At 44.5% G+C, this 27473-nt stretch overlaps 3 protein-coding genes across 8 annotated transcripts in view; 1 reads left to right on the forward strand and 2 right to left on the reverse strand.

Annotated features, from left to right (window-relative positions):
* thsd4 (thrombospondin type 1 domain containing 4) overlaps positions 1-7187 on the reverse strand; it is a 14852-nt gene extending 7665 nt beyond the window's left edge. The window contains exons 1-9 of one of the 2 annotated variants that reach the window (XM_088372073.1): positions 7043-7187; positions 6371-6513; positions 5909-5960; positions 5760-5826; positions 4789-5042; positions 4008-4326; positions 3310-3412; positions 2853-2989; positions 513-717 (exon numbers count right to left, since the gene is read on the reverse strand). In XM_088372073.1, coding sequence (XP_088228199.1) covers positions 513-717; positions 2853-2989; positions 3310-3412; positions 4008-4326; positions 4789-5042; positions 5760-5826; positions 5909-5960; positions 6371-6473 — 1240 coding nt within the window. In that variant the 5' untranslated portion in view covers positions 6474-6513; positions 7043-7187. Of the gene's footprint in view, positions 1-512; positions 718-2852; positions 2990-3309; positions 3413-4007; positions 4327-4788; positions 5043-5759; positions 5827-5908; positions 5961-6370; positions 6806-7042 lie in introns of those variants that run through there. The other variant, XR_015857763.1, reaches the window with a different exon arrangement.
* Positions 6964-23064, reverse strand: lrrc49 (leucine rich repeat containing 49). Of its 5 annotated transcripts, none has more exons than XM_088372079.1 (19): positions 22899-23064; positions 18103-18242; positions 17973-18035; positions 17838-17904; positions 17600-17704; positions 17422-17524; positions 17000-17203; positions 16759-16825; positions 15762-15905; positions 13973-14034; positions 13030-13177; positions 11771-11854; positions 11212-11402; positions 10809-10904; positions 9362-9590; positions 9108-9293; positions 8492-8601; positions 7584-7737; positions 6964-7473 (listed from the first exon to the last, which is right to left on the reverse strand). In XM_088372079.1, the coding sequence occupies exons 2-19, from the start codon at positions 18172-18174 to the stop codon at positions 7264-7266; spliced, it is 2295 nt and encodes a 764-aa protein (XP_088228205.1). In that variant the 5' UTR covers positions 18175-18242; positions 22899-23064; the 3' UTR covers positions 6964-7263. The 5 variants fall into 5 exon arrangements, 4 of the variants coding, with proteins under 4 accessions (XP_088228205.1, XP_088228204.1, XP_088228203.1 ...); XM_088372078.1 differs by having other exon boundaries at positions 17600-17722; XM_088372077.1 differs by having other exon boundaries at positions 17600-17725.
* On the forward strand, positions 20771-26640 carry larp6a (La ribonucleoprotein 6, translational regulator a). The gene is made up of 3 exons (XM_088372082.1): positions 20771-21578; positions 24086-24284; positions 24379-26640. The coding sequence occupies exons 1-3, from the start codon at positions 20893-20895 to the stop codon at positions 25468-25470; spliced, it is 1977 nt and encodes a 658-aa protein (XP_088228208.1). The 5' UTR covers positions 20771-20892; the 3' UTR covers positions 25471-26640.
* Positions 26641-27473: the final 833 nt, after the last annotated feature.

Below are 27473 nucleotides of genomic sequence, written 5' to 3' on the forward strand. Positions count from 1 at the left end.
AATGCATTAGGAGGGTAACTTAAGACTTGTAAAAGACTGTTTGGATCAAGTGAAAGCACATTCGGGCCCACAAAGGAGAGCCACTGAGGGAATACGTGGGATGTGTTTGCTCATGAAAAATCCATTATAAACCCCGTTGTCCTAGATTACTTGAGCGGAGAATACATACGCCGTACCGGGACCTGTACGCCGTCGCAAACTTTGTCATGACAAAATCGTTGACTTAAATGAGCACTTTCATCAAGGGAAGGGTTGGGGGGGCAGTTTTTGAGGTCTTACCACTAAAATGGGGTCTGGCTCTCATTAAATAACATTCCAACAGTTAATTCAGAAAATGGTCCCCACAAATCAAAAACATTTAAAGGATTATTGTTGTACGAAAGAAAGTGAGTCGTGATTGGTTGTTACTTGTGTGGCAAAATGGCCGCCTTCTGAGCTGGATGAAATATTTATTTTAGGATTTTTTGGGGGTTTTGTGAAGCATTTTGTGGGGTAAAAAAAAAATCTCCTACCTAAGTAGTTACGGCTTTTAGTCATCTCTGTGATGTTGATCTTGGTAGCTCCTGGCGGGATTTCAGCGATTTTATGGTAGCCGATTTTGGTCAGAGAGTGGCGGAAGAGTCCCGATACGAGACGGCAGGTGCCGTTATCGCCGCCGCACACTCCGCACTTGTCCATCACCTTCCCGGAGCCCAGGAAGCCATCGCAGCCTGGAATCTGTGAGGAGCAACCAGAGAGGAATATTTGTTAAAATAGTTGAAAATGTTGAGGCGATGTCCCGTCACACAGGATTCTAAAAGTTCCGCTTGTATTTCATGTTTCCAATGATTATAACATCCAACAAATAAAAAGTCCCCAGTGGAAAAAAAGAATAAAAGTGCAGCCATGAAGAAGTGTTAGTGACATGACGAGCATTAAACGGCTCTGCCGTGTCAGCGTAAAATCCATCACGCCTCACACGACACCATCACAGCAGTCAAAGTCTCCACTCGTGAAACAAACGTTGACACGAGGTTATTCACGGGCAGTCGAGGGAAAAAAGAAAGAGGAAAAACATTTTCTTCAGGTGGCTGATAATGACATGTTTGCAAGAATTTGACTGAAATGGCTGCTTTGAAACAAAATGGCTGACTTCCTGTTTAATTTAAGGAATGATTACTGAGTCTTTTTACAGCATCACATTCACTATTATTATTATTATTATTATTATTATTATTATTATTATTTAATCTTTTGGTTTTATTCATTTATTTTACCTATTGTTTAAATGTACATATTTTTTAATTTTTTAATTTTAATTAAATTTAATTCAATTTTAAAATTTAATTAAATACATTTTAATTTCATTTTTTTACCTATTGTTTTAATGCACATAATTAAGATATATATATATAAAAATAATAAAGGTTAGCTGATGCTTTGATGACATCATAGGATGGCGCCACAGAGCCTCATTTTACCACTTATGTATTTACGAGCGAGGGGTGAAGGGCGAATGTTTGGAGGGTACGCCGGGGATTCGAAGAGGTCTACACACGCACAAACACAAATAAGATCAAATGTTTTCTTGGCGTAGCATCTGGAAATGCCATAAACCTTTGCTTTATAGAATATCCAGCCCATGTCCAGGAATGTATAGCGATGGCTGGATGGGATGCTGAATCTGGAAGTCGAATTAAGTGAAACGTCGCGTTCCAGAAAATCCGCAATAGAGAAACCTTAGATTGGTGTTTTTCTTGTAATATTTTTTTCTCATCTATTTACATATTTCTTATTGGAATAGTTTGACCTAGATAGTCTCGTCAGTCAAGCAGAGCTGAGCTAAAACGGCGGTGACGGATCAACTCCAGTTAACCTAACGCAACTGTGACATCACAAGATGCTCGAGCTCTCCCAACGTTCCACCAGGTACCCCAAAAAAGCAGGTCCTACCTGGGCCCTCGGCTTCCCCTGCACATGGAGGCAGGCCAGCAGCAGCAGGCTCGGCACCGGCAGCATTCTCCCCAAAAAGTTACACTGCGCTCGCTCTCAAGTCCCCCCCCAAAAAAACGTCAGCGACCATCCCTTACGAGCTTTGTAAAGAGAGCTTTTGGGGAGGTGCAGGGGAGGGGAGAGGACGCTTTGCTGAGGTTTTTTTTTTTTTTTTTAAGGGAGAGTAAGCGGACTGTTAAAGGGGAATTGAGAGCCCACTGAAACATTTTGGGAAATATTTCCATGCATGGGACAACCGGCGAGTTCTTGATAGTGAGAAACAGCAAATATTTTTGTTTTCTTGGTTGCATCAGTTGTTGCTAGGCAGACTTCATAGGACTCAGTCTACGTTAGTCCATTCTCCCACTTTGTCCAGCTAATGTTTATAAATGACTAAAAATTGAAGCTCTGGAGGCTGCAGTATTTCAAGCTCCACATTTAGCATCACCTTTTTTTCAAGCTACTTATCAGTGCCGGATTTCAGATGAGCAAAACAAACGGCGAACGGACAGTTGCGATTCATATTTATAACAGATGTTTTGGCGTTATCACTAGCCGATGAGGGCGGGGGTGAATTTCCGAGTGCAATGGCTCCAGCAGCTGAGAGGAGTGATGAGGGAATTTTTTTCTGAATGAGAAGAAGTGTGAGGATGATTCAGGAAGCGAACGCACCGCTACATTTGTGTAGTGTGTTTGCTCCCACGCAACGACGTGTCAGGCCAATTCTGGCAGGTGTGTTTTAGCCACTTGGATTCAAACAGTGGACAAAAATCCCACAGCGCAACTTCCTGTGGACCTCAGCTTCACTCCATCAGATGCCTCTTAAACTATACTGCCCCCTTGTGGCGACAATGCAAGAAAATAAAGTGATGTGATCTTACCATGCACTTTCCCGATACACACACCGAAGAATTGTTGGGTCCGCATGGCGTGCCGTCGATCACCTTGTCGGCGAGTCGCACGTAGAACCGAAAGCCGGCGGCTCGACAGTTGAGCTCGCAGTGCTGATCCCCCGTGACTAAAAAGCACATGGACACATTTTAACTCTAATCTGGACTTCGAATCCCCCACAAAAATTATTGATACATATTCATTCATTAAAATACATATCATATGAAAATCCATATCATTATTACAGTAAGCCCCCGGATATTTGCAGTTTGGCATTCACAAACAGATTCTATTCGGATAGTCTCAGATTTCTTTTTGGACTCTTTGTTTTGGGTGCTGAATACAAGTATTACTTTGGCGCCATCTAGCGGAGATTTCGTCATCGGCACATCATTTTTTTGGCGCATTTTTACTGGATTTTTTTGTACATGCACGTCGCACTGGTACCTTCATTGAAAGGCTCCCACTCGTACAGATTCCCCATGAAAGGCTTCTTGTTGTGTGTGGAACACTGAGCAGCTCTGATGGGTTTGCTGAATGCGGGACAAGCCTAAAAACAGATGATGACATTGTTAATAATAATCATTTCATTTGGAATGGGACTTTAGCTGCAGGTTTAAAATATTGCCTGTATTGCAAATAATGAAATTTTTACTTTTGAACATTTTCTATCAATTGCTATGGGAAATTTGTATTATTTAAAAAAAAAAAAAACCTGTGAGCTTGACTTATTTAAAAAAAAAAAAAAAAAAAAGTGGGGGTGATTGCAAAATCTGCATTCTGGAAAGATTAACACTAACATTTCTTCTTCACCCTTTCACGACCTTAAATACACATATATTTGCACAGACCAGCTGTTTATTTCTAAAGGGGTACGCCAAGGTTATGTATACACGCACACAAAAAAACGTAATTAGTCAAGCAGGAAGACGTGGAAGCCAGCGTTGACGTTACTCATCGATCAGGTTGCTGTTAAAAAGAAGACGCGTCGACGTCTCGATTTAAACAAGTCTCGGCTTTGATTTACTTTACGCTCGTGATGTTATACAGAACCGAGGGGGTGTGTTTCATTTCAAATAGACGAGTTCACTGAGTCGCGAAAAAAATGCAGGAAGTCGAGAGTTTATTCAGTTGGACGTCGGTACCTTATGGTCGCAGATTCTGTGGCGATCGCCCTCTCCCACACAAGAAGAAGCCGGGAGAGGTTGGTAAGGTCGCTCCAGTTGTCGCTGCTGAGCTCGGGAATCCTGCCCGCTCGGAGGAAGCCCCGTCTGCCCCTGCTGCTGGTACAACGGCGCCCAAAGGGTCTCCGTGTGAGGTCCGCTGTGGTGCGACCCGAGTCCGCCGTGGTGGGAGACGGCGGAACGTCTCTGTCTGTCAGGCTGAGACTGTCGGACCCTTCCGGAAGCCTGAGATAGAGTTCTTCCAAAGCCGTACCGGCCCGGGATGATGGCGCTGATCCTCCTGAAGACAATTAGGCAGTGTCGGGTGGTCAGGGTCAGCAGATCTTACAACCCAAGTTCTAATGCCTATCTCCTAAATGTTCAAGAAAAAATGCCTTAAGTTGGAGTTAAGTCCTCTAATGGAACGGCGCCAATGGAGTCGTTCCCCTTCAGCAGCCACCCCCTGTCGCTGAGCTGTCAGCTTGATTTGTTCCAACAGGAAGGACTGCAGAGCTGCCAAGCACTGGCTGAGTCCTGGACTCTCTTTAAAGAGGAATTTTGCAAAGGGAGGGGGGGGTTCTCACAACCCACTGCGACAGCTTCACATAGTCACTTTAGTCCCAATGTAACAAGAACAAAAAAAAAACTGAACACGGCATTTGGTTTTGTCTCGTGGATGCAGGATTTGGCATTTAGGGGGGGCGGCCTAGGCGAAGTCTTAAGACTAAATATCATTTATGATTTTATCAAAGACTGTCAGTACCTGCGTCCACCAGACGGGCTCCCCCTGCCCTCTTGACGGCCGCCATCCCGATAGATAGAAACTGAAGGCCTCAAAGCTGAGATGACCTGACCCGGATAAACAGGGTAGACCTTTACACACGATCTACTCCGCTTCTGCACGCCACCTCCACATGTCAGGGAGCAGGCCGACCAGGACCCCCAGGGAGCCCAGGATCCTTGGATGCCTCCATGGTCTGCTTCAGAGTCTAGCACGGGTGGCGTCCTCTGAGGAACCTGGATGAGAACAATGAGATTTCCTCAGGTGGACCTTTTTAGAAGCTCAACTCTTCCCCACTAAAAGTTCTAAGTCGTGTTTTGGCTGCTAAGTCTCTGTTGGCTCCAAGCCCTGTCTCCCTTTGCCAGAAACGTTTCGGCGTGAACTTTGAGATGCCTGCAGCGGCTTTGGGAAGACGGTCTTGCCAGGCCAGGCCAGGCGGCTTTTATTATATCTTTTAAGAAGCCTCCATTCATAGGATTTTTAGAGAATGGAAAGTTTGGAAGATTGTCAGTACACTTGTCATCCGTCAATTATGAGGCAATCCATCGTTAACGGTTACAAAACACGTACGTTGGGTTCAAAGACTCAAAATCATCTTTGATGTTTCACCGAAGACTTGATCGTCGACACTTTGAATGTATTAAAACTGTATTTTCAGAATCCTTTAAACACTTTTTTGATGGTAAAGAAAGTTAGGAAAACGGCAAAGACTATGTTTCCGGATTTCCGGTTTATTCCATAAACTGCTGATGTGGCAGTTTGTTGACACAACATTGGCACCTGTGTTTTTTTTGGGAGCGTTCCTGCTACCTTTCAACACTTTACGGGAAGCAGGAAAGAGGAGAGTCCTCTCAATTGGTGGTATTTAACAAACAAAGACACGATTATGATGACGCGTGCAGGGCGATGTCACGAGATGTGCGCGTGCACGTGCGGGTTCGGTCCATGCTCACCTTTCTGTGGTCTGCGACGTGCTGACACCTCACAGCCTCCAAACAAAATAAAAATAGCACAACATCCCTGCAGAGCGAGCCAGTTGAGATTAGCTCCAGGTAAACAAAAGAATCAAAGGTGCCACTTAAAAAAAAAAAAAAAACATTACCTGAAAAGCCACGTGTAGACTCCTCGCATTCTTGAAGGATGATGATCACACACTAATCGGAAATGACAAATTAGACATGCTCAAACACAACTTTGTTTTATAGTGAATGTAATCGCATCCAAGTGAACGACGTAATAAAATCCTACAAGAGTAACACAACACACTACAAGCTGATTTCATCGTGATATATTAAATGGAATGTGCGCAATTTGAATTTAAAGAGTTTGCATACTCAAAACAACATTAATTATGTCGACTGAGACTTCCCATGTGGACCACTGACATGTTCCAAAGATGCAAATAAAGTTATTTGTTATTACTAATTACATCTTTTTATTGATAGCAAATACTCTATACCGACATAAACAATAAAAAAAAAAAACGAAAAAGACGTTGTGAATGAAAAGAAAAGCTCCATAAGTGAGTTAAATAATCCAATTAGAAGTTTACAACAAGATTTACCTGAGCGTTCCTGGTTTACGTGAACTCCAGTGGACTTCGAAGGCAACATATTCCAGTCTGCAGCCCAAAATGAACGCCACTTTTCCTCGGCTTCTAAACACATAATCCACGTTTCTCCTCAAGCTTTTCCCGTCCAGCAGTACCTGCCGAATCGTGTGAAACAAACATCCTGGATCTCAAATTAAGAGTCACGCCAAAAAAAAAAGTGCGGAGGAGTTCCACGGAACCGCTTAGCTCACGTGCTTGTGACTTTTACGCACACAAAAAGAGTCTGAATGTGGAAGACTTGTTGTGAGCCACACACGCGGTAAGGAAAAAAAGTGACTCTCTTGCGCCCCCTGCTGAGACGCACTCATCGGCCACTACATTAGGGACACCAGAAACTGCTTTTAGCAAGATTTTACTGAGAAAGGAAAGGTTGGAGATCTGTTACTTGTTTACTTTCCAAATTGAATTATTTATGTATATAAATAAAAAAGATTAGAAATGGGAAAAATTATTTAAAAATAAATTCACCCCTGACAACTTTGGTACATTCTACAGTTGAAAAAAAAAAAAGTTAGGCATGACAACACAACGAGGTGCACCAATGATTGTGTTAATAGAGAATATTTTAATACTACAATAGAGGAATCCAGTGTTTTTAAAACAAACTCTTGATTTGTGTCTTACCATCTTTTCTCAGGCAACACACGTGGGACATGAACATACAGTATGAGCTGAAAGACAAGATTATTCAAAACAGATTGTGGTCATTTCAAAGCTGTCCCATCTACATTCAATCAACAAGTCCTTAAAGTGGTGAAGGTGCTTGTGAAAACGTCCAGACGTGAGCGTGCGTGCGTGTGTGTGTGTCGTTACGGGTCATGATGGCAATCACGAGCTGTCCTCATTCACTTGGACAGCTTGGCAAGGCTGGCTTGGCGGAAGGCTTCTCGGTCGCGCATCTCCAGCACGCAGTCGCGCACCATCTCGGCGAACATGCTGGGCCACAGGCGGTGCAGGGCCTCGCCCTTCACGTTAGTCTCTGAAGCCCGGCGCACCAGATCCTGAAGGTACAGGTCCACGGTGGCGGCGCGCTCAGACGCCTCGGCGGCGCCTTCCTGGGACGCAGAACATCGAAAGCTTAGTTGTTGCTACTGTTAGCATTAGCAATAAATTAGCGGACTGAAAGGCAAAAAACTGCAGGACGTGTCTCAATCCTTGCGCTAACCTCCGGGCTGTCTGTGCTGCCGTCCCGGCTTGGATAGTTGAAGAGTGCTCGGCTCAGGCCTTCTCCTGCTAGCTTCCCGTTGTCCCGCAGCTCCTCCGGGCTAAGCCCCGCGCGCCGACCGCGCCCCTCCAACAGGAACTGCAGCTGCCGCTTCCTTCAGGGGAGGGTGAAAGATGAGTGAGTGAGGATTTCACAAAATAACTCTCAGCTTTTTTTAATACAGACAAAACTAAATTCATTAAAGGTGAGTTTTCAAAACTATTTAGAGAGGGGCGTGGCTTAAGTGGGGGGGGTGAACTGAGGCTACAATCAAATCTTGCTAGCAATTTGCAAACTCACCTTTAATAAGTTATGGGAGGAAAATGCATGCTTAAGTCGAGATACAGATATAAAATACGGCCCCTTTAATATATTGAGAGAAATTGACTTCAGACGCACGGGAAACCCAAGTGGCACGTTCAAGAATATCTCTGACGGCGCTGAAATTGTCTGGACATGACATGCATTTTTCCGGTTTAATTACTAAGGAGTCTACGTTGCTATTTACAGTTCAGCCCGAGTGCACGCTCCAGGATAGAATTAAAGTATGAAAGGGAAAAAGGTGGAATGTTTCTCGATGTGTGCGTGGGACGGTGCCAAGTACCCACCCCGAGCGAGACGCATCGCCTTAGCACCGCCGGCTGCCTGGTGCCAGCAGCAGACAAAAATGCGTATGGAAACACACGGCAGTCAAGCACGCACATGCCCGCGAGGGTTTCCACGTCGGTCACATACTTGTTGTCAGTGGTGGGAAGTCATCAACTAGGAATCTTACTTTCATGTATCTAAGTAGATTTTTTTTACACAGTTAAGTAAAAAAAAAACCCAATATGGGTCGAAAAGGAAATTGGATTAAATTAGCGCCTCACCTGGACTCCTCCAGCAGCAAGAGAAGACGGCAGCGCGGTGTCTCGGTGGCCGCTACGTGGCCCAGCGTACCGAAGACGCGCTCGGCAGCGATGACGTCATTCATGGTGACCTGGCGAGGGACGTGAACACACACATACATACACACGTATAAACTAATACGACACACAGAAACATACAGAGTGACATCAATATGCTTAACGTTACAGAGATGTGGACCTGCCAATGCCGAGGAGAGCCAGTACAGTTCTACGTCATTTATAAATGATCTCATATAGGAACAACATCCAAACATAATCAAATACTAAATAATAAAGCAAAAAACACAGTCTATTGAAGAAGGATATTCCCTGTTTGAGTATTAAATTAAATTAAATTAAATTAAATTAAATTAAATTTACATTTACATTTAATTACATTTAAGTAAATGAAGGTCTTTCGTAATTACATTTATGGTTGATGCTCTTAGAAATATATGAACATCAAAAAGATTATAAATAATTTTTACTTTTTTTATAAGATATCTGCAAGTAATAATGTAATACCCTAATTCCATTTTTAATTAATAATAACAGAATTTGTGCACTACTGCCATCTACTGACGCGATGCGGACTGACCTCCTGGCCGTTGATCTTCTGCAGGTTAAAATGGTGGAGACGGTAGATGACGAAGGAGCGCCACAAGGCGAGGCCCACCACCGGGTTGCCCTGCGGGTGTATGGTCAGCTGGTCCAGACGGCGAACCTGAGCCAGTGCGGCCAACTGTGGCAGGCGGCTGATGTTGGCTTCCAGGAAAATGAGATGCTACAGAAAAAAACTTATAAAGTTGCATATTCCATGTTGCGTAAATATTCTGCGTATAATCTTCTCACCGCCAGATTGGGGAACTTGACCCTGATCCTGGGCAGCGTTGGTACGATGGCGTCAAAGTGGATGTAACGGAAGGCGATGACGGTGACGGCGCCGGCCGTCTGCACCCCCCAGCCCCTCTCCAGTGCCTCCAGGGCACCCGGGCCGAACAAGCGCAAGGTGTCGCCGTCCAGCTCGGCCAGATGACTGTCGGACAGCGACAGGCTCGTCACGCTTCCTGCTTCCGTGGGCCTGAAAAATTTGGAAAAAATATAGTAATATAGTAATATTGTGTCCAAGCGTGGTCTTGCCTGTGTGTGTCTAAACACATATTTGAAATAATAAAGCAACCAAAGCAAGCTGACACAAAACAGCCCACTCAATTACGCTCGGCAGGAAGTCGTGAAAAGACGACGGGGGAAAGTATCACTGAGTTCAACCTACTGCGCGGAAAACATGTCACTCATACGCTCAAATCCACCATCATCACACTTAATCCCGCAGGAGATCATCTGGCAAATTAAATCTTCCCTACACCGTCTGTGTGGACTTCATTTCTTTAATAAAGAGGATAAGTGTTGCTACAACAGCATTATATTGTCATTTCCCCATTTAAACAGCGACAGATGTTTGGGATTTAGCGATTAAGCTAGCTCTGCTAGCTGTAGCGGAATGATAGCTCTGCTAGCTGTAGCAGAATTATTCTGCTTTTCCTTTGATTTTATTTGTATCGATGCGAAGAAAAACATGACAATTAGCATAGGAACTAAAATGAAGTATCTAATTTTCCATTTTTTTTCTAAATTCAAACCATTTGAAAATGGTCTCTGAAATAGGCACAAATATGTAGATCCAGATGTCCTCTTGAATCTGTTTCTATTCCGGAAGGTGACAACCCATGCGCCATCTGTGACGGCGTACTTCCCGAGGATTCTCACGCACGGCGGCCAGACGATACGCGATGTCGTGCGAGACATCAACAAACAGGAGACAATTCCATCCGTTAAGCAGGAGGAAGGTTTCGCCGATTGTTTGTGTTTGCGTGCGTGGGAATGACGGTGTCACCTTTCTCAAAGGCGAATGAATGACACGCTCGGCCTGAGGGGGAAGATAAAATATAGATTTGGGGGGCGATACAATGGAAGCAAAAGCTGACACCGGGTTCAGCTAACAGGGGTGAGGCAGACGTTTGTCACCATTGCCTTTCAGGGCCATTTTGTCTGTTTGCGTGCCGAGTAGGAAACGATTAATGCCACTATGCACGCCTCCTCATAATTCATCTCTGCATGAGGTCTACAAAACGATGATGCAGAAGACTGATGGAAACAGGATGCATACGTAATTCAAACACGCTTTACGAAATCAAATTCATCGTAAAGGAAGAACTTAAAATGACCATGCAGATTTTAACTGGTCAAAACCTGTCTTTCGAATGTTCTAAAAATGAAATCACGTGAAAGCGTGTCTTACTTTGGATCTCGAGGGCTGTTTGGACGGCTGTTGGTGCGGAAACGGTTTTCGGGTCCACCCGTCATCCGTTCCGGTCCGAAACCTGGACTCACCCGTCTAACATAGGGAATCAGACTTTTTTTTTTTTATTCCACAAAAGAGCTTTCCTGAAAGTAATATTAACTTAATTTCATCAATTATTGCTATTGTAAAATGGGATCTTTAATTTGATCAAAGGGGGGTGACATTTTGATACAGTATAGTAAACTCGTCGAAAATGAAGCTTCAAATTTGCTTCACGAACCAGTAGTATTTTTTTTTCACGTTAACAGCAGTTACTACTTTGCTATTAGCAAAGAGCATGAAAATAGCTAATTATATTTTATTCTAATTGTGATCACATCAACTGTTACATCAGACCCACCGTGGCTCATCGGGCGAAGGCTCCTGAGTCAAACCGTTGGTCTGCGTGTGGCAGTGGGCGGGGCTGTTCTCCGGGCTGACTTCTTCTTTGGCGCCGTTGGCTGTCGTACACGTCGACGGCAGCTCCAGGCAGGCGGCGACGACGCCCTCCCACTGCTGCGCCGCATTACGGATGGCGAGACGCCGCTTCTCCTATGCAACACACACGTTGACAGAGAGTTGGCAAGGTTTCAAGTGTCACTCACCCCAAGCTGAACCATTCAAGCTGTCTTAGGTCTCAGTCGAAAGCTACCTAATAGCTTCTGCTGATGGCTGAGATGTTGAATTTGAGACTTACGGTGTTGTTACACAACATAAATTCACCTCTGTGACAACTTTAAACAATTGTGGTTGAATTTTAGCATTGACACCCCCCCCTCCCTGTGGAATGGACCACACCTCGATGGCGAGGTGAGTCGGTAGAGTAAATCCGAGCAAATCCACTCAAAACTCTCGACAGTGTCTTCTAGCCTGAAATATTTTCGTATGGGGAGTTTTTTTTCCAGGATATAATCAATTACCTTATGAATGGTCTGCTTGTGACTCTCCTTCTTCTTCTCCTCCTCTTTCCGAGCCTGCACACCAGCCATGCGCCGATCCTCGTCCTTTAAAAAAACAGCGAGGTCAGCAGTCTTGCGACTTCTAAATTATTCAGCGGAGTGAAGAACTGCCAAAAAAAAATAGAGGTGTTGTGTCGGTCAGAATTGGACCACTTGCTGCAGTAGGAGAGGCGATCTGACACCAGCCAGCCAGCATCATCATCACAGGATTATCGGTCTAGATTTTCAGTCTGGGATGAACACAGTCCAGCTGTTGGGGATAGCCAATACTCCCAGAATGCATTGCTGCTAAGCTGTGACAGTCTGTGACAGCGCAACACTTGTTTTGGGATGTATGCCATGGTGTCAAGGGGGTGGCTCTCTGCCAGTTAGGCACGATATGAAGCTGTCCATTGGGTTCACAAAAAAAAAAAATCCGGCTGTTTTGGTCCCATTGGTCGATATGTTATTGATTTCAAAGGAGGCGGTTTTGCAACATAAATAATGGATGGATGGATGGATGGATGGATGGATGGATGGATGGATGGATGGATGGATGGATGGATGGATGGATGGATGGATGGATGGATGGATGGATGGATGGATGGATGGATGGATGGATGGATGGATGGATGGATGGATGGATGGATGGATGGATGGATGGATGGATGGATGGATGGATGGATGGATGGTCATCATCATGATCATCATCATGATCATCATGATCATCATAATCATAATAATAAATATGAGGCTAAATGATTACTTAAGTTCAGATGAAGTTGAAAAGCCGGACACCTTGAAATGAAGTCGGCAAAGCCACAAATAAAACTCAAAGTGTGTGTGTGTGTGATAACAGCTTTTGAACGTGTCAAAACAAAGACACAAATGGACTTTGACAGCCCTTTCTGAAGGTTCGCTGGCTTCGGCAACGACGCCTGACAGTTTCGTCTCGCTGAGCGATGCCTTGATGGTTATTTTAGACAGCTTAATGCCGAGGGTCACAACATCTCCGTCGGGCGATTACATACACAGTACAAAAGCCTTTAAAAGTGTTTCAACAAGGAGGACAATTATTTACAAAATACATTTGGATTTGATGAGAGAATAAGAGCTGGATTACTGAATGGAAGAAACAGGTTCTGCTTCTGGATTTGGACAGTAAGGTAGCTCATTATATAACATTCATTTTATACGGCACAAAAGAGACAGCATAAAAAAGAAAGCGTAATGAGGCTTACCGTGATGCGCTTCATGTCCAGCTGTCTGAGGTGAAGCACACAGCGCAGGACAGCTTGCTTGTACCATGTCTCCAGGGCTACGGGGTTCCCATCCAGGGTAAGCTCGGAAAGGGAGAGCGGCTCCCTGGAGCAGCCTAGCTGGTGGAGACTAGGTCGGAAAAAAAAAGATGAAAAAGTTCAGATGGGAACCGTTACAAGAATGACGCAACGTCTGCGATCAAAGGAATAATCGCAATAATTGCATTTCACCAAAATAAAGTTGCCATATATTAAGAAATAAAATTTTGAGTCATAATATCTAAAAAAATAAAATTAAAATAATAATAATACAATAATAAGAAAAATGTTTGAAAAGTTTTGCGGACCGCGTAGAACATAGAAAGAAGAAGAAATAAAAAAGTCAAAATTTTAAGTCATAATATCTAAAAAAAATAATACAAAAATGAGGAAAATATAAAGTTTTACGGGCCCGCATCGAACATATTCTTCAGCACATTTGACGTGACTTCCCCTTTAAGGGGTGTGGTCTTGTGAGTGACATCACGGGCTGGCATTTGATAGTCAGCTGTCGCCGACAGTAGCTTTTCACAGTGTTTTCATTTTGCATGTGCGTGTTTGACAAACAGCTGACATCAGCAACTGTGGCTCTCCTTGCCCACATGCGAGGACATGACCATCCTTTAATTGCTCATTGTTTTTGTTTTCCACCCAATCAGGCCACATTGCACATGCAGGCTTCAGCCACATTATTGCGTGAAGAAGTTAACGTCTTCATTGATGCTGCCAGGGAGGGCGTGACAAAACAACCCACATGCCCTGAGCTAGCACTAACCATCCAGCATGCTTCAAACAACTTTTAGGCCTGGTGGATCTTCTCCAGATTCAGTACGGGATGAGGACAAAGATGGGGGGGGGAGCGCGTGAAGGTGGCTGAAACGCTTACCTGCTGATGTTATTACAGCTGAGAAAGAGGCGCCGCAAGCGGGGCAGACGTTCCACCTCGTCCTGGGAGGGAAAAGGAGGGATGGGAGAGGGAGGAAGAGCATCGTCACTTTGGCCTTTCCTCTGAGTCAGTCACCTTGCAGCTCTCGGCTCCGGCGGCACAGCATCCCAATTCGCCCTGCGCATGCACCGAACCCGGCATGCTGCTGCCTCCCTCCGCGGGGCGGAGGGAGGCGGTATGAGGAGGGGAGGGGGAGCAATGCAGAGATGCTGCAGCAGCCCGCATACACAGTCACACACACACACGCTTTGGTGGCAAGGAACAATGGATCTGAATGAGCTCCATCCGCACACCCGCCCCTGCCAAATCCTCAGAGGACCACACATGCAAATGAGATTCAGCGGAACATCTCATGCCCGATACGCACATCCGATTCCGGCAAGACTTGCAATTAATTGAACCTATTTATATCAGCTAAGCTAACAGGTTGACTATGCTGTTTGCAAGTGTAAAAATAAGTTAGACTTGCAGTTAGCAGCTAATGCTATTGCAGGGGGGGTACCAACTGTTATTATCTATGGCGTGACTTGCATGTGACAATCAATGAGGTGATGACTGAGTGTCAGTGTGAGTGTAAAAAAAAAAAAACTGTCAGCTAGAGAAAGCTGGAAAAACACCAACACAGTCTATTAGCTGTGATCAATTGTTTGGAAAGACAGCCGCTGTAATTGGTCGGCCGTCGTTAGGCGGCCTGTCAGCTCAGCGATGACATCATGTAGTCTGAGATGGGGTGGTTATATTTAGCCTCAGACAGCGTGCGATGGCCGCCGCTGCTCTGGCATGCGAACAGAGGAGACGTGCCTGCAGGGTTGCGATGGGCAATAGAACACAAAGGTGGCTAATGTGTTAGCATTAACTTTCTATCAATTCCTAGAAGTGTTTACATTTTAGAATAATAACCACCTCAATGCTTGCTTGTTCAGCAAAGTACACACGAATTAATTTCATGGCGACGTTGGAAAAGAGACATCTCCAAACAAAGTCAAGACCACACACGAGTAGATGTTCAAGCTCAGCGATCCGCAACAAAGCTGGATATCCCATCGCGTGAATATTGTTGACGCTCTCAACCGTAATGATGTTTCAAGACAAATGGAAAAAAGCCAGCCTGCCCCTAGGTGATGATACTGTTATCGTTTTTTTTCAAACATACTCCGTCACGGGGGATTCTCCGAATGAAAGAACCACCTGACGACAAGTGAAAACAATTTTGATAAATGACTCTTGCCACGCTCTTGCATCAGGTTCAGAGAACACCATAGAATTGAAGAGTAAGTGAAATATTACATCCGATCATTAGCACATAGTTGCGGGAAAAGGTGAGTGATGGGAGAAGATTGGAGTTGATGTTACGTTGGATTCCAAGTGGATGTCCTTCACCAAAAAGCAAGAAAAGTGCTTCAGGGATTTGAGTAGAAAATGAATAGGCCAGTCCTGACATGTAGTGTTCCTGTTTAAAAGCTTTAGGAACCAAAGGAAGTGAGTTTCTTGTTATTCAGGGTCTGATTTCATGTGCTGAGCGCGGGAAGCTTCTGAGAATGTCTCGGAAGCAGCGTCAGATTTGATGACACGTCCAAAGTGATCTCACAGAAGTGAGCTGGACCGAGACTATGACGTGACTTGAACACCAATGACCGAGCATTTACATTATAAGTGGGAATTTTAAAAAACGGGATTCGGATGGAGATTGGAAGACCTGATTTGATAAAAATGAATGAAGGGCCCTCACCACAAAAGAGATGCGATTGTGTCGTAGGTTGAGTTCCGTCAAAGACTCCAGGCCTTGGAGGTTCTCCACCCTGGAGATGTTGTTCCCAGCCAGGTTCAACACCTGCAGCTCGGTCAGATGGTTCAGGTTCTCCATCTTGCTGATCTGAGACAAAAATTAACATATGAGGTGACGATGGTAAAGATTTTCTTTTATTCATAAGGTTTTATCAGAAGATAACATGGTCCACAGTCTTTGCGAGGCGCCTCAACGTCGGGCCACTCAGCCACCCACGCTGCTGACAGTACAAGCGGAATTGATGAGAGGAGAAGGTTCCGAGGGGCCTCGGTTTTCAGAGTGAGCAGAGCGTGTCGCGGGAGCGCTCGCGAACAAGCGGCCGAGTGGAAAAGCGACGGCCGACGTGTCGGGTCACATTTGATGCTCCTCTTTGGTCATCGAGGATGAGCGTACAGAATGGGAGTCGACTTTTTGTGATTTATAATTATCATTCAAAATCCAACTAAACATCTAATCGTCGTATTTTGCTGGGACTTCATTAGCAACCGTTTCATAATGTTATGAAATATGATAATTTAAAAAATATCATGTAAATGTTTTTTCCTGTGGACATGAGTTGAAACCGCGCTTCAAATGCTATGCTGAAATTATTCATGTATTCGGACTGTGGCTCCACAAAGCGAAGAGGACTCGAGAGCGTTCCCTGAGGTGCTGCGTGGGCAGCGCGCACTGGCACAACACAATTAAGAAAATCAGTCGGGCCTTTCCGTTTAATATCTTCTCATTGTTTGATTTCTCTCGCCTTGTCCTTTTTGCCAACTGAATAAAAATAAATAACAAATTTGCTTCTTTTTTGTTTCCATTTTTCTCACGCAAAACCTGAGCAGCTAGACCATGAAGGCTTAAGACAACATGGCGCCGCCAAAGTGAAGAAGACTAATGAAGTGTAACAAGATAGATGGATACAATTTATGAATCCAGCGAGGGGAATTAAACGTACCTGATTATGATGCAAATCCAAGATGTGAAGCTTGGATAGATTGTCCAAGCAGGTGATTTGAGAAATCCTGCAAAAGAGAAGTCACACATTGCAGACTCGTATTTTACTTTCCACCCAAAGTTATGATGGAAAAGCTCCTTTAAGATTTTGGATACCACATTTTTTACAAGCCCTCAAGTGTAAAATCAATTCTTATATTTATTTGTTACATTGGTATCAGACTTATTATGACACAAGTCACCTGTTATTTGCCAGATTGAGGATCCTAAGGGAGGTAAGTGCTTGGATGCCGCTCATATCGGTGACGTGATTGTCGTCCAAGTTGAGGATGACAAGTTGCCTCAAGAGTGACAGCTGACTAATGGTAGCGATCATGTTGTGCTGCAAGTTGAGAACTTGCAGATCCTCCAAGGCGCCAAACTGTGGACACTCATCTAGGCAGCGTCTGCAAGGTAGAAAACATTCATATGAACTATTACAGGTACTAAGTATTTTAAGGAGTCTGCTGCATCCTAGTGGGCATATTTGTCATTGCAACTTTGACGGAAACAAAAGAAAAAACTACATAATAGTGGGTGGTCGTTTTTTAGTTGAATATAATACTAGTTGTTTGTCCCTGAAAACCAAAGGCAGAATTTAAAGTCTTGTAAAAACAACAAATACCTGTCCAAGTCAATTCGATGAAGACTGGATCCCACATCATCCAAATGGAAGTGAATGATGGGGAAACCAGAGGTGGCGTTGAAATGGTACGCTCCGTTGCCTCCTGAACAACAAATAAACACCAATGTAAATATATTTTCTTTTCATACAAATGATGATTCTACTTTGTGCTGTTCACCTGTTGACTTGGGGTGAGGGGCACTGCGAGTTGGCCTGTTCCGGACCTCATTTGGAGTAAAAGGAACTGAGGGCAAACTGTAGGGGGCAGCACTAAGCGATGGCTCTCGATGGGAATAAGAATAATCTGGAGAGGAATGTTTGTCAATTCAGGTGAGCCCAGGACACAATTTCTAAAACTGACGTCATTACTAGGCTATACTTAGAAATTAGTGTTGATCTGCACACAATAAAAGTACCTGGGTAAAGCGAACTTCTTGCCTTTGGATTCAGACCTGAGTCTTTTAAATAATCATGATATGCGACCTATGAAATGGGAAAAAAATGTGACTAAAATATGATTATTATTTGGTCATCAAATTTGCATGTCTCACCATTCGCTGGCCTCTCCCAGGTAATAATTTGCGGGTCTTTGGGAGCAACTTGCAACTGTTAACCTGCAGAAAAAGTTGAGTTTTGTCATTTTTGTGCAATTGTTGAAAACTAATAAAGTGTGTAACTAACCATTGGTGTGAGAAACACCAAGTTATCATTGTTGTCGTTTTTGTGTTTCCGTGTGCGCTCGGCGGAGCCCATGTCTCCGTGCAGCCAGCAAATTTGTTAGCACCGGGCTAGCATCGAATTTCTTTTGCTGGAAAACATCCCTATGGAAACAAAGCACATTAAATGTTTTATAAATCGCTACCGTTTTGGAAATCCTTTCTGCTCGCAGCCTCCTCGGAAAGCAAGACACCAACACACAAGTTTCGTTGCCATGGCAACCGCCGTGCCATTGCTTGGTAACGTACACTTTCTTTAAAAAAAAAAACAGCGCTTGCTGTAGAAACTGGTGCTAAAATTTTCAAATGATCTAAAAATGTGCTTTTTATTCGTCAGCTGGCTGTTGCGATATAATTTGGAGGCACACATGTCCTTCCAGTCTGATTACCGACTAATTAAAACAAAACAGACCTCTTGTTTATCCGGTCCCATTTTTCTCAAGCGAGAGGGCAAAATCTAAAGTATCATTGAGCATATGCAGCAGGATGTTAACAAGTACTTGTCGAGACACAAACACACGCGGCGCATTGAATAAACATGTGGTGACATGCATTTGTGCCTCGTGTGACCTTTCAACTTTGCCTCCTGTCATTGACCCCACTGTGCTGAACGAAACAACACAGCTGAGCCTCCTCCATTTGACACACAGAAAAACAGAACATGGTAAAAATATGCAGAATTGCAAATTAATTATGTGTATTTGTTAACCAGATTGCAAGGTGAAGTGGTAATGCAGGGGCGGATCTTTGCTGGTGGCTCACGGGGCTGCTGACCACCCCAATATGTTACTTCTAAACAGAAAGCTGTCCTGTTTTTTTTGCACATCTGTGTTTTATTCTCCACAAAACAGGAAGTATCCTGCAAACATACAAACTAAATTGTAAATTTCCTCCAAACTTGGCTGGAGAGCTAGATATGGTATTTGGAAAATAATAACAAACTACCAAGTGTAATTATAATCCTTCAGAAAAAAAGCAGTCCAGATTTACCAAAGGCACAACCCACACAGTGCCTGTCACAATCTATTCATGAACGAGAAGGAAATGTGCCACATGTATAGAATGTAAGCTGTCTGTCAAGCGTTTGTGCTTCTTCACATGCACTGAGCTATCCAAGGTGCTAATTTTATTAATTTGTCAAGACTTATATATATATATATTTTTTTTCTACCTGCGACATGCTTCTCATTTCCGGGTGTCTTTTCCATTCATTTATTGACTCATTTCTTTTTGTGGTGGTTTGACATTTAAACCTTTATTACAAATACAAGTTTGATTATTTTGTGCAAAGATGCTTTTTTTGTACTTGCTGTCACGTTCCGCAAACAAAGGAGCAGGTTCAAAGGTCACAGCTTGATTGAAACCTTCCACAGTAATTTATTAATTTTCTAGGTTGTTGTTTTTTCCCCCTTTCCAAGAATTTAAGATTATATAATTGTCTTGGAAAGGTCAGTGAGCCAAAGGATGAGCAATATGAAAACATCAATGCAAGCACTTAGAGAAAAAAGGAAGTACAGTATGAGCATTATGATGTTGACATATTTTTTTAGTAGTGATGCATCTTTAAAATAAAAATAAACTAGATTTGTCAATATTAGGATTTTAAATGGAGACTCTGCATTTTGAATATCGACAAGCTTACATTTTATGATTTTAAATGAGGGTTTGTAATGGTTAGGCTTAGAGTTGAGGTTGGGAATTTTCTGTGTATTGGGAAAACATGATTCTATAATCCACATTGAGAACTGCTGACACACTTTGCCAAACTTGTTACACTGTACACACAAAGTGGAGCAGTGTGTATGGCATGTGGTGCCGAGAATGAGTCAGACTGCCCACCAGCTGTGAGCGTCGCTTGCCAATGTTTGGGACTCGGGCTGCTTCATGCAAGGATAGTGACGGGCTAACAAAACGATTGTTAGTGATTGTCACCGTTTTTAGGCCAAGAAAAAGTGGAATGGTCAAGCTGTGAGCATGACAAGTGTGAACATGTGGAAAGGAAAAGAAATAAAAACATTTCCACGGCCTAGTGGGCGCTTTGTGACCACACAGTCCTTGATCACTTTTGGAAATGATTTACGATTATTATTAGGACATTTTTTTGGAGAATATGTTCCCAATTTATAACCTCGAACTATTCCAAGGCCACTGGAAAACAAACTACTCAAAGTTTTGTGTGACTATTAGGGCAGGGTACACTTAGTTTTTCCACAATGTTACACCCTTAAAATTTTAATGGGCTTTCCCCACACGAGTCCGTTTAAGAAAAAAGTTCACCCTGGAAACCTCCAAATACACAAACTATTTCCTCTTTGGCAGAACTAACAAAAGTTCTTAAAAACATCTTGGGGATTTTTATGGTTTGAGTCCAATAAATGTTACAAAATATTTATATTGCACAAATTCACCGTTTGAACTTCAATATTTTTTTAAATCATGTGCTCATTATTTATCTTTATCTATTTGCAGATGGACTTTCCCTCGATATTTTATTTTTGGGGCCACTTTTAGAGGCTCCTGTTAATCATCACGTTCCTTTTTCCTGAGGGGTCACCTGGCTGCAAGCCTATTATTCAATTAGCAGCCTTCAATTCTACCTGCTGCATCGTCACGGCAGTTCCCCAATTAGATTTCACCACGTCAATTTGCTCCCCTCCCATTTTAAAGACGCCTTAGGAAAGTGGGATTTGTATGATCACAATAACAAGTATTTTTTTATGCACGACTGTGCGGGAATAAATTGAATAAATCAAGTATGCACGCGCTGGTGAACGCCTTCATGCGTTGCCTCTCCTTCCTGCTGCCCCCCTCCTGGCTTTGTGTCAGCCTCTGCTTGTGGGCCAGTGAGTGCGAAGAGACGCCGCCACGGCCCAATCCCAGAGCTCGCATCCGAGCCACAAAGCCTCTTACATATGAGGAAGTAGCTGCAGTTGCCGCGGCGCTACACGGTGGTGGTGGTGGCGGTGCTGCTGCCTCCTCCTCCTCCTCCCCTTGCAGCCCGTCGGCCTCTCTCGCTCCAGGTTGCGTCTCGCCGGCTCCGCAGGCCGCTCGGATCTGGTTCGGGCTCGTGTGGCAAGCCGTGGAGCGCGTCTTGGGAGCTCCGTGGGTCCTCCTCCGCGAGAGTAGCCGTCGATCGACATCGCGTCCTGCCCGCCTCCTTGACACGAGCTCGGCTTCCGGAGCCGTCTTAAGCCACTCTGGGGAGAACATGAGCGCTGCCGCGGGGATCTCCAGTCCGAGCACCAGCCCATGCTCCCCCGACTCGTCCGAAGAGGTCATCACCGTGGACCACCAGCTTTCGCAGGAGATGGGTACGGTCACCATCACGGTCGCCATCCAGGCGGCTGAGGACGAGGAACCGGAGGAATTCTCGCCCGGTCATGTCGACTTTATCGGCGGCAGCTGCAGCGAGGATGAATTCGGCAGGCATGACAAGTCAAGGTTTGTCATGACACACGCGCACTTAACACCATGGGAGACTTAAAAGTTGAGGAGACATCCAAAGCCACAGTTTGGTCGTTTAAATGTTATTTCACAATCCTTCCCTGGCTGACCTTTAAGTAGGAATTAAATCTCCAATTCAGTTTTTATACACATGTTCAAACCACAAGTACATCAGGGCACTTTTTGAGCCAACTTGTTTTTCTGCATTTTTGCATTTCAAGCATGCAAACAATATAACTGAGTAAAATCTTGTTTTTGATGGAACCATGCCTTCACTCCGACTTTGTGCATTTCCATCTGACTCCAACATAAGTAGCAAATACCTCAAAAATGTTTTTGTGGTGTTTGTTCCATTTCTATGCTTACTGCAGCTAAGCTCCATTTAGAGTCACCATTAAATACATATTTATAGGAGGCAGGTGTCCCCCAGGTAGCCCCCCTAAGGACCACATGGGTAACCCGTGGAGCCGCTCTAAAAATAAGTCACCAGTCATGGGACATTGTCACGTCCTCGCAGTATTGTAAAAATGATCTTTTAAAAAATGTAAACAGTGTTTTTCTATCTTGTTAAATTATTCACATGATGACATATTCACATAAATGAATATCATTAATTATTAAAAGATCTTTTAAGGTCATTTGAGGAAAGCGTCCGCAGATGTGATGACAACTGTAGAAGCAGAAGTCAAACTTATTGCGACAAAAGCGGTTGCTCAGTGGCAAAAGTGACGATAAGCCTTTTTTTATTTTGATCCTATCAAAGCGAGCACTTTGACCGCATGGCTTCCTTAAGACTCTGTGAGTGTGTGTGTGTGGCCATCTGCCTCAACCAGGTGGGAGGACAGAATGCACATATCAGCGTATTTCTATCACTGCAGAAAAAAAAAATATTTTTGATTGCTAAAATAGTCATTTTAGTTGGAACAACTTTAAAGTATAAATTGGCATCTATAGCAACAATGTTAGTTTGCACAAAAAGCAAGGGAGTTGTTTTTACTTAAAGTTGGGGACAATCAGTTCTCTTATTTTCAAAATTTTATTTTATTTATTTTTTTAAATTGTCCAACTTTAATATTAAAGTTTCTTGCATTGTTTTTTTTAATTTTTTTTATTTTATTTTAAAGTCTACTACTAGTGCGGCAGATCCCATTGTAAAATCCTCTCACAGTCGAGACGGCAAGTCTCATTGTATCCGAACTATCGGACACTGGAGGGACATAAAGGATGATACCTTCACCTTAATCCCCCCCCCCCCCCTCCCCCCTCCCCTCGCGTCACCGCCTGCTATTTTTAGCCGGCCTCTTGAGAAGTTCCTACCTGGGCAGTCTGAGCACCGAGGCAAGCGTGACCACGCCCTGATGGCTTTGTCGCACACAAAGCGCTTTGTGCAGCACCTCCTACTCTTTGTCACGTTGCCGTCTTTATAGCGTGTGCCAGGAGACGAGATGATTGGTAGCTGCCATCTGGATGCTTACTGCTTTATATCCTGCAACAGAGAATCTCCACTTATTATTTATTCACAGGGGGGAGGGAGCCCCGCTGCGAATCGTGAAAACCCGCCAAGTGATTGCAACATACTATTCATAGTTTCAAATATGACATTTTGCATTTCCTTCGCAACCTGTAAAAATAGCAATTGTCAAGACACGACGACACTTTTGTCATCTTAAGTCGTTCAATAGAAGAAATAAAATGTATGTATGAATTTATTTCGACAGGCCAGCTTCCTGTCTAATCGAACATTTTTGCTTTGCTGCCATCTTGTGGCAACTTAAAGCATTTCATAAAAAGCGCAAAAGCTGTGTTTTTCTGCTGCTGGTAGATTCCACAAAAAGCCAATCGGTGAGTTTAACAGTGTGGAGGGTTCACTGTTTCCTTTTCCTATTATTTCCCGTGGGAGACTTTGGAATGCAAACGGTTGGATGTTGGAGATTCCAGAGTATTATCTGATTTGAGTCACGTCTTCTCGTCAAAAAGGCTCGCACGACTCTCATTCGAAGGCTCGTGCCAGCTGTGCGGTCAGCTTGCTAGAAAGCCGAGCGAGAGAGATGAAGCAAGAGTGTGGGGGGAGGGGGAGGGGGATGCGGAGGAAGGCGATGAGTCATCTTGACAAAAATTCATTCACTTCTCATCTGCTTGTTTATACCAGACAGCGTTTGAATTCACGTCGAGGGAGGGGCGAGGCAGGCATTGAACTGCATTGGGATCGTGCACCTCTCAAATGGAGAAGTCCTGGCACCAAGACCTGTGATTCAGTCTTACTGGAGCAATGGGGGGGGGATTAGGGGGTGGTTGCGCAATATTGCAATTCTGTCAGCAACTAGTAAGCTGCGTTGAATGCAAAATGTAGCGAAAGGAGATTCTCTGAGTGGGAGAGCCGTCTTCCCACGCATACTGGACATGGAATGATCCAGAACTATTCTGCCCGTTACACTACAACACAATCTGTTCTTTCCATTTGTTCAATTCAAATCATAAAACATCATTGCATCATCTCAATACAGCGGTGCCGGGACCAGCGGTGGAGAGCTGGAGGAGGAGAGCTGGCAGCCCCCCGACCCGGAACTCATCCAAAAACTGGTGACCCAGATCGAGTACTACCTGTCGGATGAAAACCTGGAGCATGACGCATTCTTGCTAAAGCATGTGCGGCGGAATAAGCTAGGCTTTGTCAGTGTCAAGTTGCTGACCTCCTTTAAAAAGGTAATAATGGCTGGAAAAAAAATGCAGAAGTGTGTAGACATGGTCTTGGGAGTTCTGGTAATTTCTCAAGAATAACCCCGTGTCGTTTTTGTAGGTGAAACACTTGACTCGCGATTGGAGAACGACTGCTTTCGCGCTGAGGCAGTCCAACCTCCTGGAGCTCAACGACGAAGGTCGGAAGGTGCGGCGCAAGTTGGCCGTGCCGGTCTTTGCCAGCGAGTCGCTACCCAGCCGCATGCTACTGCTGAGCGAGCTGCAGCGCTGGCCTGAGCTGGCCCAGCTCACGGAGAACGGGGCCGGCGAGAGCGGCGGCGCTCAGCAGGAGCAGCTGATGAAGCTGCTGCTCAAAGCCTTCGGGACGTACGGTGCCATCGCGTCGGTCCGCGTCCTCAAGCCGGGCAAGGACCTGCCGGCCGACCTGAAGAGGCTGAGCGGTCGCTACGCCCAGCTGGGCAGCGAGGAGTGCGCCATCGTGGAGTTCGAGGAGGTGGAGGCGGCCGTCAAAGCCAACGAGGCCGTGGGCGGCGAGGACGGCGGGAGTGCCTCGTCAGGCTTGAAGGTGGTCCTGATCGGCACCAAGCCCCCCAAGAAGAAAGTCCAGAAGGAGCGGCCCGGTGAAGATGCGCCTCCCACGGGGATGCGCAAAAGCCGCTCGCTCAACAGCCGAGTCCGAGAGCTGCAGTACCACGCGGACGACTCGGCCTGCAGCTCCTCGGACACGGAGAGCACCCCCACGTCGCCGAGGCCGGCCCGTAAGTCGCAGTCCTGCAACAAGCTCAGCCCCACGGCCGCAGGTGTTGCCTTCCAGAACAATCACCTGTCACCCCGCAACAGTCCATGGTCCAGCCCCCGCGCCAGTCCCTGCATCCAGCGCAAATCCGCCCACTCCCACAAATCGCCCTTGGTCACCCAGGGGCGGCTAAGCCCCGAACCGGGGCGCCGCTGGGCCGACTACTCGTCCGACAGCAGCCTGACGCCGTCGGGCAGCCCATGGGTGCAGAGGCGCAAGCAGGTGGCCTCGCAGGAGAGCAGCCCCGTGGGGAGCCCCATGCTGGCCCGCAAGATCCAGAATGCGGACGGGCTGCCACCGGGCGTCACCAGGCTCCCGCGGGGCCCCGACGGAACCCGCGGGTTCCACTGCGGGCCGCTGGCCGAGAGAGCCAAGAGTGCCGCCACCCAGACTTAACGTGAGAAAAGCATCCAGCTCGTGCCAAACCTGAGCGCCCCCCCCCCCTCGCCTCTTATTTGACACTGTAGATTTATTTTTGTTGAATGTCTCGTTCTATTTTTATACAAAGTATTATGTTGACTTGGCGACATTATTTCTTCGCTAATGGGAATTTGAGTGGATTTAATTAAGTTGTCATTGCTTCAAGAGAACTTCCACTATATTTACCTAAAAAAAAAAAATGTCAGAGGAGCTCTGTGGGTTTTGTGTTTTGGCCCATGTTTTCTTTTTAAATCCAAGTGTTCTGTCTTAATGTGTACAAACCTCAAATGATGGAAGATGTATTGACATGTACGTGGAGATCACGTTATGCCTTTTTTCTGTTTTGGTCTATCCGCTGCATTTTTACATACTGTTTGAACGGAAAATCAACTCAAAAATGTTTACAATATGTTCTTTTAGCCTGCACTAGTCTAACAAAAATAATTCTGATTAATACTGAGTTTGGGGAATATGTATTTAGCAGCAAAGTCCACCTGTTTTATCCAGCTCGGGGGGCGGCCATTTTGCTACTTGTTGTAAATTGAAAATGACATCACAATTACTCAGGTAACGTCCAATCACGGCTGCGCTTGCTAGTGATTGCATGTTGAACTGTGATTGGTCAGCAACTAAACCCTGTTCATTTGTGATGTCATTTTCAGTACGTGGCAAAATGGCCGCCCTCTGATGGATACAAACGGGCGCATTTTGCTGTTTAATTAATATTCCACAAACGCAATAAGCATCGGAATGTTGTGATTAGACTAGTGGGGCCGCATAGAACATTATTGTTTTTTGTTTTGTTTACTTCTCCTAAAACCAAGATCATACTTTCTATCATTGAGGCTGGATAGTACATTCATTTTAATTTACACTTTTTTAATTTAATTTCATATCTGCTTTTGGCAACGGAAGGCTTTCCCTTACCCATGTATATTTGTTCAGCAAGTTGCTGCTTTTATTTATTCTTTTTTTTTTTTTTTTTTTTTTAAAAAACAAAGCTTTGTTTCTCCTCAACAGGAGTGAGAGCGAGGGATGCTCAGGTCAGGTAAAAAGAGATGCTCCTGTGTTTGTCCCTCAACACCTGAACTGGGGTTGTTTGTACAGTGCAAATCCTGTTGTGCAAATAAAAGCACTGAAACCGCATTTGCCATTTTTGCTTTCACAATAACTCGACTGGAAATGATTACAGGTGGAATGCTGACTTGTTATACAAGAGTGCTGGAATGGAATGAGAAACCATTGCGCTGCACCAGAAGGTTTGTTTGTCCTCACAAGGTGTGGCTTTAAAGATAGGCCAGATTTGACATTGGCGTCAAGAAATGGTTTTATAAATGAGATTTATTCAAAACATTTCATTCCCCTTCAATTAGCATCCATGCTAGACTAAATAAGAGCAAAAAAGACGAAAATCAGCGCTCGCGGCTTTTTATAGACTGCAATTTCCACAACTTCAGGTGGGCTCTGGCTGCACCATAGCAACCATGAGACCACACAGTGGGGTGCCGTTTGACAAAAACGGAACGTGTGGGAGTTAAGAGGACCGCGGTCGGTGGAAGTCAATCACAAATGTTTTTGTGACGAGAACAATAGTATGACAGCGAGTGAGGACCTTATGTAAAATCTGAATGAATTCATTTCTATTCTCTTTTGTTGCCTAAAAGAAAAACATATTTTTTTAGTCCGACATCATTAGCACATGATTACACCATCATTAGGGGATGTTGAAAGTAATTGCCAGGCTATGATTAAATGGGATTATTATGATTATGAGGGGTAATAGCAGAACGTTACGCCCCCTTCATGATTGTCCCGTGGACTATTATAAATAATTTGCCATTTTTCGCACTTAAATTCAGCTCATTCAACCGCTCCACTTTAAGTTATTTTTCAAGATGCATGTTTTTATGATACTGAAAAGTTGGGCTTTTATTAAATCTATTATGGTTGTTTTTTGCAGTTGTGTAAACAAGGATTGG

Source organism: Syngnathus floridae, chromosome 3 (assembly GCF_059516105.1).
Source record: "Syngnathus floridae isolate MCC-2025c chromosome 3, RoL_Sflo_1.0, whole genome shotgun sequence".
Classification (NCBI taxonomy): domain Eukaryota; kingdom Metazoa; phylum Chordata; class Actinopteri; order Syngnathiformes; family Syngnathidae; genus Syngnathus; species Syngnathus floridae.